This window comes from Pteropus vampyrus, unplaced genomic scaffold (genome assembly GCF_000151845.1).
Source record: "Pteropus vampyrus isolate Shadow unplaced genomic scaffold, Pvam_2.0 Scaffold180, whole genome shotgun sequence".
In the NCBI taxonomy this organism is placed as follows: Eukaryota; Metazoa; Chordata; class Mammalia; order Chiroptera; family Pteropodidae; genus Pteropus; species Pteropus vampyrus.
The window spans coordinates 1,919,240-1,929,422 of NW_011888961.1; the positions used below are offsets into that span (position 1 = coordinate 1,919,240).

General features: G+C 42.4%; 1 protein-coding gene across 1 annotated transcript in view; it reads right to left on the reverse strand.

Annotated features, from left to right (window-relative positions):
- Positions 1-10,183, reverse strand: part of KIAA1217 (KIAA1217 ortholog) — a 105,415-nt gene that overhangs the window by 92,398 nt on the left and 2,834 nt on the right. Inside the window, 1 exon segment of the mRNA XM_023537186.1 lies at positions 8,497-8,590. Coding sequence (XP_023392954.1) covers positions 8,497-8,590 — 94 coding nt within the window.

A 10,183-nucleotide genomic window follows, 5' to 3' on the forward strand; every position in this document is an offset into this window, starting at 1 on the left:
CCTTACTGATAACATAGTCAATTAACACATTTTTTGTATGTTATATATATTATGAACTGTATTCATACAATAAAGTAAACTAGAGAAAAGAAAATGTTAAGAAAGTTAAGGAGAAAATACATTTATAGTACTGTACGTATATATTTTAAAAATCCACATATAAGTGGACCCACGCAGTTCAAACCCATGTCGTTCGTAGGTCAACAGGATATCTTCAGAATCTTGCACGAGACTCTGAACCAGAGAAGCAACTCGATGCTTAATAGTTGGGTGAGTGAATCAATGAAACTTCACAATAGAGGGGTTAGATTAACTGCTCTAAAATCATCGCTCCTACTTTATGAGTTTGCGAATATTTGTAACACTAACTACCAATTTAATCGAAAAGCAAGATTTGTCCTACTGAGTCATAAATACAGTAAAACAAGCCCTGTCTTATTTAATCTGCTATCCGGAGATTAGCTTACTTTCTACCACAGGTGAATTGAATTCCCGAAAATAAAGTGCAGATATGTGTGCACCTCTCACAATCATTTATTTTAATTTGACAAATCTGTTATTCTCATCTTAAACTTTAGGGCTATTCACTGCTCTAAAAGTATATAGATAGGGAAGTTTGTTAAGACGGATTGGCACTCTAATTCCTCATTTCGGTCAGGAACTAGTCCTGGAATAAACTAGAACTTCAGACGTTTCCGTTTATAAATCACTTTACTGATCTTAGTAGAGAAGGCATTAACTGAAAATGTGCGATAGAGAAAGTGCTGAAGTGAGCTCCTTTTTCATCCAGATATTTAATGAGAATTTTCTCAGAGCGGGACACCGTACAAGGGAAACGCAGGGACTTTGCTCCTAAGAAGCTTCGACTTTAAAAAAGAACTTAAGATGTGTGCATCAGTAACTGTGATGCAGGCAGGACCAGGTGAGTGTGCTGGGAGAGGCAAGTAGACAGGTGAGGTTCTGTGGAAGTCAGAGAAGGCACAGTGGTGTGGGAGGCTCAGAGAAGAGAGGAATCGGGGAGATGAGATGAAAATAGTGGCTTTTGAGTTAGGTCTGCGAAGGGGGCGGCATGTGGACACCGCTGGGACAGTCGTGTGGGGAAGGAGAGTAGCGACCGCCGGAGTCAGAAGGCCAGTTACAAGATTCTGGTTCTGTCTGGCTCTGAATCCAGCTCCACTTCTGACAAGCTGTGTAGCTCTGAGCAAGTTCCCTAACCTCCCTGATTCTGAGCTTCCACGTCGGAAAACAGGGAGATAATAAGAATTCCTCTCACATTGGGTTGTTTTGAAAATCGAAAGAGCAAAATGTTCATTTTTCCAAATGTTTGGCACGGTACCTGGCACAGAGTAAGCAGATCGTGAGTGTTCTAACAGTACCGTCATTACGTGGGTGAGGGGAATAGTGTGGCGCTGGGTCAAGAAGGACCTTGAACGAATGAAAGGAAACTAGCTAGGAGTGTTTTTGAAAACTTCCATTTCTATGAGATTCTCTTCTCTTCCATTCCTATAGGGTTATTTCATTCACCATCCCCTCCCCACCAACGTCCCCAATCCTTCTCAACCAGAACACTTCTCTGTGGAAAGAGAGCTCTATGGCATCGCCGCTCCATATATACATACTAAATGAGCACATAATTCTTTTGCTTTCCTTTCTTTTTTTTTTCCTTGTGGGATATCTTTTTAATCTAGTCAGAAGAGAAGAGAAGAGAATGCATGAAGTCAAATATAAAAGATGCCATGAAGTAGACACATCATAGGATTAAGTAAAACAAATATTTTAAAAGGCTATTCCGTGTGTTCTAAAATCTTACTAGGAGCATCTTTTCAAAAGTTGCGAAGCTTAAATGGAACTATCAAGAAAGAGAGGCTACAGGGTTAATCCAAGGGTCAGAAGGAACTGGGTTTGAATCAAATGTCCAACATTCACCAGGTGTGTGGGCCTGGGAACGACTCGACTTCACTGGCCTCAACTGTGTCATCTGTGAAATGGAGTCAGCGTACCTATTTTGCAGTTGTTGACTAATTTAGATAATATCTAAAGTGTTTAACACATTGTAGACTACTACTATGAAGACACAAAAAGGTTTATTAGTCTACATCCAAAAAAAAAATGGTATACAATGACTATTCTGATTCCAGAAAGAAATTAATAGAGTTCGCATGAATTATTACAATTTTGCCAGCCCCCCTCCGAAAAAAGTCAAAGTAAAATGTATGACAAAAAGATAAAAGTAGAGAAGTAAAAAGAGAGGCCAGGAACAAAGCCAACACACAAAATACATGCTGCAAAATGCCTGTATGCTTGCTGTGGGTGGGCCACAAATTTAATTCTAAGCTTTAGAGTAGCGACACAAAGAGGGAAAATGATCACTTACAAGATTCAGAGTGTCCATATGACAAAAATAAACCAGGAGAAACACAACTATTTCTGGTGATGAGCACAGAGAGATATTTTTACAGTGGGTTCTCATTAATGACAGAAAATGAATAATACAGGCATTTGTAGCACTATCATTATAATACTCAGCGCATGTGTTTAACAAGTGTTTACACTCACAGTGGGTAAGACACTGGCTTTCGGAGGGATACAAAGACAAACATGAGACTGTTTGTGCCTTTGGAGAACTTACAGTCTCATGGATGAGATGAACATGCATCTAAATGATTATAACACCAAGAGAATGTGCAGAACGTCCCCCAAAAGGGACAGATTAATTCTGACAGAGCATTAGGGAAAATTTCATGGAGCAGATAGTCTTTTATCTGGCCTCTCAAAGCAAGTGTTTCTTTTTTACATCTTATTATAGAAAATTTCAACCATAAAAAAAAAGTAGGGAAAATAATATAACAAACTTTCCATCATCCAGCTTTGACATTTTTCAACGTATTACCAATTTTGTTTCATCTATTTCTACTTTTTTGGTTTGCTCTGCTGGAGTATTTTAAGGCAAATCCCATTAATCGTGCTGTTTAGCCTGTAAATACTTTAGTATGTCTCATTTTTGTAAACACAACCACCAAGCCATCATTATACCCAACAGAATTACCGGTTATCCCTTAATATCATCTGATTCCTAACACATGTTCAAATTTCCCGAACAGTTTCAAAGATGTCTTTTATAGTTGGTTTGTTCTAATCAGTATTCAAGCATAGTGTACACATGGCATTTGGTTGTTACAGTATAGAAGAGACCTAGAAACCTAATAGTGTCCCCTCCCATCCTTTTCATCATGCCCCCAATTTATCGATGGAATTGGGCAACTGTCCCGTAGCATGTTAGATGGGTGGGATTTTTAAAAGCAGATACATGGGGCAGGAGCGGGCATACCAGGTACTCGGAGTAAGAGCTGTGAGGCAGCTCTGCTTGGGTGTCAGGGTGGAGATGATACCGACCATCAGGCTGGGCTATTCTTTGCACAATGGGAAGCTGGACTTAGGGAGATGACTTGGGAAGCAGTTGTTAGACGGGAATGAGAAGAGTTGGGGAGACTGGTTAAAGGCTATTGCATAAGTGACCAAGAGAAAAATAATGAATGCTGTAACTACAGCAGTAACGTAGTGTTGTTAAGAGCCTGGGATCCGGAGCTCAGCTGCCTGGGTTCAGATTTCAGCTCTGCCACACTCTAGCTGTGTGGCTTTGAGCAAATTTCTTAACATACGTAACCAGCTGTTTCCTGAGCTATAAATATGAAGGCTTATACCAATATTTGCCTCAAAGTCTTGTCTTGGGGAGTAAATGAAATTACCCAGAAAAGTGGTTAGTAAATGCTTTAAAAGGTTAGCTATTTTAGGAGTGGTCGCGTAGGCAATGGCAGAAGGGTCACCGGTAGGAGTCCTTGCACAGCGGAAAGGTTCTGGGGACTGGTGGCGTGTGCTGAGGAACAGGAGTTAGGCAACTGAAGAATCATCGATCACCCAACTTTTAAGTCTCTTCTCCCTATCCCTCAAGGCACACGCACACACGTTCACGCATACGCACACCATCACAATCGCTCCACCACTCACAAAGAGAGAAAAATATGGATGGAGAAAAAAGGCTTAGAATAAAAAAAATGATTAGGATTATTCTTCAGCAGGATATACTGGAAATATTGGGACAGCTGCTTGAAAGTTGAGTGTGGGTCTTGAACTTGAGAAAGAGTGGAGCTGGGGATACAGTGTTGAGGGTCATCCCCACTGGTATAATGATTAAAGCAACAGTAAGATGAAAATTCCGAGTGAGCTTCCGCCGTGGCAGCCATTGAGGAGCAGCCTACCCGGTGGCGTGCGCCTCAACAAGGGGTCACAAGGTGACCAAGAAAGTGAGCAAACCAAGGCATAGCCGCCACCGCAGGGGCCTCACTGAGCACACGAAGTTCGTGTGGGACATGATCCGGGAGGTGTGCGGCTTTGCCCCCTACGAGCGGTGCGCCATGGAGCTGCTCAAGGTCTCCAAGGACAAGCGGGCCCTGATGTTCATCAAGAAAAGGGTGTGGACACACATCCACACCAAGAGGAAGCAGGAGGAGCTGAGCAATGTCCTTGTGGCCGTGAAGAAGGCAGCAGCCAAGAAGGACTGGCCCCCTGCCTGCCCTCCATCCCATAAAGCCTTTTCAGAAAGGGGCTCCTGTGCTGGTGTAGCGGGGAGATCACATCTGGCCTATTATCTACTTGAGACCCCTTCCTGGGGCACAGTGGGGAGCACAGAAGGAAGCAACAGACAGTACTGGAAATGTTATTTAATCATAATTAAACAGTTCATATGCACCAAAAAAAAAAAAAAAAAAAAAACACAAGGGAAAAGATGCATATTTTTTTTAAAGAGGAAGAAGAGTAAGTGAATAAAAGAGGCCGAGGTGGTCTGAACGTAGGCAAAGAATTTAGAAATGGCAGAGTAATGGAAACCAAGATTTCTAATCAGACTGACTACTCATTGGTGTCAAACTCAGAGCTCAAGTAGGAGAGAGAGATTTGGGAGGGCAGCGGCTGACCCGGGCATTAGGAAGTAATTTACGATGCAGGGACAATTCTGAGGAGTATGCTCTAAGTGGAAACCTGGAAGCTGCCTACATACAGGTAAAAATTAAAGAAATACAAGAGGGAGAGAACTGAAAGATGAAAGCAGAGAATCTCGAGAAGTAACCTCAAAACATATAAGAAGGTAGAAAAGCCCGAAAACTGTGAAAAAGCCACTAGGTTTGGTGAACAGGAAGTGGTGGTACTCTGAGAGCCACCAAACAGAATGGCTCATTTTTAAGTTGTACATTTGTGAATTACAAACCCGTGAATACATATATCATTTTTTGCGAAAGAGCCTATTCCACGTGGTGAGCTCAAACCCTTGGGAACTGAATTATCAAAGCCACTACTGAATGTAACAAAGGTCAGGTGATGGAAAAAATCAGGACATGGGTATGCTTGATTCTAGCAGTGAACCACAAGTCTCATTAGATAGGATGGCCTCAAAAACGCTCAGCTAGATGCTCAATGAAAAACTAGACACGTTTTCCCCACCAAGCATCTATTCCGCTGGTGCCCACAACCTCGGAGTTAATACTCGCTTCCTGAGGAACACCGTTCCCATCAAAACACGGCTCAGGAGAACAGACTGTTTTACACCCAGAGTCTTACATTTTCTTTTCTTTCACGGGTAAGATATTAAATTTACTATTTAAAGGAAGGTTTCAGAGGCCACTGCAAAGATCTGAACTTGCCGTCGTTGCGTCTCTGCTTGATCTGACCGTTTACCATGATGGCCGCGTGTGTTGGTAATGGGTGGCAGCTGGGGGTCTGTCCCCGGCTGCGGCTGGAGGCCGGGGAGGGGAGGTGGATGACATCAGTCGCCGGGCTGCGTAACTGACGCACGCGAACAGTTGCCATCAAATTCCTCTACAGCCACGCGCACATTGCAAACATACGGGAAGAAGCAGCTCCCAAAACCCACCGTGCAGCTGGGTGTAGTCTACGATTCATCCCTGCTCTATTCTCTATTTCTGTTCTTTGCCACGAGCAGTGGGGTTATGCAGCTGCTTTCCAGACAGGGCTCAACAAAGCTTTCTTTCCTTTAATGCCAAGGCAGCTACATTCAACCGGGCAGGAGAGAGAATTCCAACCTCCAGAGCCAAAAGGTGAGGCTGAAGGAATTCCATGGCTTTTAACTTCTGGAATCTGTGATGGCGCCAAGTTACAAACTGCAGGCACGATCACACCTAGTTGATTTTCAGACTGCGTTCCATTTCTCACTTCTAAGTCGTCTTCACTGAAACCTAAAAGCTTTTCTGTGGGTTGGATGGTAAACATTTGTCATCTGGGGACATAAGTTGATTTTCTCACACTCGAAAAACTGCTGTCTGAAGTAGGCTGTGGGCCACTCAGAAATTGATCGCTACAGTCTCATCTAAAGGTACAAACAAAACAGCTTTACTGAAACCCAAAGCAAAAGTTCTGAATTCTAATAGGCTTTGTCCATATGGTTAATATTTGATTCTCTCCGTGCTCACTGCTGGTCCTTTACGTAGGTACCACATCTGCTTAAGAGTTAAAACAGGTGTCCTCCCCAGCCATAAACAAGATTTTCAGAGGCAATTCTGGGACCCCTGTGTGGGCTCTGTGTAATAGAAACAGAGCGCTGAGCACCACTGAAACTTCAGTTCAAAGGCTAGACGTATCAAACGTAAAGATTTCCAAGGGTGCAGACTCTTAAGAACATCAGTGAGAAAGAGAATAACAAAGTAATAAGAGGCAAAGGGTTCTATAACATTCAGTCCCCGCTTCGTGATTAGCGTGACTTGATCTGTCTTCACATGGTGCTGGTTTACATTTAGAGTGTAACTGGCTAAGAATAAACCTCAAAATCCTAGATTGTCTAAAGTAGCAATGCAGCCTTCACTTCAAATCACACATCATTTCTGACATAAAAAAGCAGCAGTTGAGTGCGTGAGAGGACTTTTCCTCCAGAAGTGTCGGCTCTGATCTCACAATGTCATCACTCAAATTCCAGGCCAGAATTACATAGAAATCCTCCCAGCACCTTCTACTGGACCTCCTGGCCTCTTGGTCCTAAACTCATATACCCTGTGTGGCAGACAGATCAATGATGCCCATATCCTAAACTTTGGAACCCATGACTACATGAGAGAAGGGAAATAAGGCTGCTAACCAACTGACCGTAAAAGAAGGAGACTCTTTTAGTTTAGACTCTTGTAGTTTCGCGTGGGCCCAGCGTATCTACAACCGCCCTTCACAGCGGAGGAGTAAGCAGTGATGGAATCAGGGCCAGAGGGATGCTATTCTGCTGGGTTGAAAGATGGAGGAAGAGGGTTGCAAGCTGAGGAGCGTGTAGCCTCTAGAAGCCGGGAAAAGAGGAAACATCTCTAGAGCTTCCAGAAAGGAAAGCCAATGTCCTGATGATGACCCCTTGATTTTAGTCCACCCATGTTGGGCTTCTGATCTCTAGAACTGTAAAATGGCAAATTGGTGTCATTTTAAGCCACTAAGTGTGTAATAATTTGTTACAGCAGCAACAGAAAACTGATACACGCTGTTGGGAAGCGGAGCCGGCTTCATCTCAGTAACTCTGCTTTAACTCTAAGACAGAACCTGGGTTCCTTTGGCAATAAAACCTATTCATTTACTTTTTTCTAGTTAAACTCCGGCATCCTGCTAATCTTCAGAAAGGATGCTATAAAATAGCACGGCGTCTTCTAAATTTGTGTGTGTGGGAAGAGGGGTGGGGGTGGAAGGGAGGTACAGCTGGAGAAGCTAATCTTTCTTTTTTTTCTCCCATTTGTCCTGCAGAGGAATGTAGCGCTGTTGTTAGAAACACAATACTTTTCTAGCAGACCTGCATTAAAGTGACTTTAAAATCTGCCTTTTCAGTTTCCCAGCTCTTTTTTCATCAAAACATCCCTGTGTGCTTTGAATGTTTGGATAATCTTCTGAGATAATCTAAATCTAGAGAATTTTAGCTCTCGAATCACGCAGAGTTTTGTACTATGCTCTCAACATGATTTAGGTAGGATTTGATAATATTTAACACAGCACAATAGCAAACAGTCCTGAATTAGAAGGTGGGTAATTTAATTAGAGTGCTAAGACTTGGAATAGCTGATGTAAGAACATTAATAGATTTATACACAATTGTACATGGTTTTTTTTTTTTCATTGTTACTCATATGCTAGTTTTGCTTTAATTAGCAAAAAAAATAGCAAGAGGTATTCTGAGTCAATTAATAGTCCTATGGACCAAGGACCCTTTTATATAAAGATTTTTCAGGATCCCCTCAGAGTGAGGACATAACTAAACTTCATGCTTAGAGGTGAATGAGGATGTGTGAGGCCCCATTTCAATCTCTTTGTCCCAAATAACCAGAAAATCTGATTCCTCTACCAAGGAACAAATAATGAGTCATCAGACACAATGAGTGGTGAGAACCCCCAAATCATCAGGAGCACATGGCAGCAGAAGAGACAGTTTGACTGACCGAGTAAGATTAAAAACAGACCAGGAACACTTACCCTCACGTCTCCGTTCACAGTTTTCGGCGTGTGGTTGAATGCGTGTGCGGGATCCTTGTTGTAGACTTTGAGGAGCGACCTGTCCTGAATGTTCCTAGAATCAAAAACATCGATAACTATGGCAGACGAAAGTAGCCTTACTTTGGCCATTTTCTTTGTTTGCCCATAAGAATTGGGTAAAAGATGGCAGCAGACAATCCAACTGTCGTCCACAGTCAACCAGACAAAAAGTTCTTTTACCACAGAATAGGCAAAAATAAATATGGAGAAGAAAAATGACTTCGGCTTTCCATTTTTTTGTTTGTTTCTCAGGTATTATCTTTCCGTGTGGTTCTCCACCCACAGATAGCGGGCGGCATGAATTTTCTTTCAAGATTCTGAGCAAGGAAAGGTAACACTTTAAGAAACAATAAAGCTCCAATAGCTATAATATGTTCAAAGAGATTTGGTTAATATTTAAATATTTAATTGTTTACTTTACCCGAACACCTGGTTTTCTGCTTATCTCATGAACGCATACAAATGAAAAGTGCTTTTTATCCCCGCTTCGAACAGTTTCAGCAAGAGAAGGAACATCTATTTGAAGTCCAGGGGAAAAAAAGTACCACAAAGACCAACACTAGTATCTTTACAGTGCCTTTTTTTTCCTTCCATAGTGAGCTTTTAAAAATACTTTTCTGCATACGAGCTGAATCACTGAACGTACAGGGCATTTAGAAGGAGATAAATTCTTCCTCTCGTCTGTCTGTCTCTCCTCCTGAACCCAGCATTGAGCACCGGGGAGTCAGGCACAGCGCAGCAAAGAACAGACGTCCCACGTCTTGCTCAATGCCTACGTTAGAATCGTTTAAGAGCATGTGAATGTATACAAAGACCTTCTCCCGCCACTGGCAGCTTCCATCAGCAGACGAGCCAGCACCCAAGGCGCTTTCGGCCCCGTCTACACTTCCAACGCCGGTGCGGTGAGCTCAGGGAAACGTGCTCAGGAAGCCGCATACCTTTCCTCCAGGTGTAGCCGCACATTTCATGGGCTGATCGCAATCACTGGGATTATTGGGTTATGTTTTTGTTTTAAACGAAGTGGAAGATTCTTGGACTAGTCTTACTTCCCTTCTTTAAATATCCGTCAGTAATCGCTTTGAAGCAATGACTAGCCCAAGCTTGCACGGCTGCTCCGGATGTCAGGTAGCTCATGAGAAGCTGGCTTAGGGGCGAGTGTGCAGGCCTTATTATTTGAAGAAATTACAAAGGGGATAGTTCACACACAGAAGGTAAGAATGTGGGGATTCACTAAAGAAATTTGGTCTGTGGGTTGAGGGAAAAGTCACAGTTACGATGTGAAGAAACTGAAAAGAGTACTTGAGCCACACACACACATACACAAAAAAACCTTAGTGTGATTCTAAAGGTGTTGAAAATACATGAGGTTGGTTTATGATTAATTTAGAAATATGTTTGTCCAAGATGAACCAAGAGTAAGGGCCCAGATTGCATTTACTACGGCAACATTTATGAACCTGAACTCTCTGTAGCATTTCTCTAAGGAAAACATGGAGAACCTAGAACCATAACTAAATAGCCAAATGTTTAACAAATACAGTCTCACTTCAGAAATATTGAAGGGTGTGAAATGAAATTTGTCTCTGGGTTTGGATGAAAGCCACTGTCTTCAGTTAAAAATCTACAT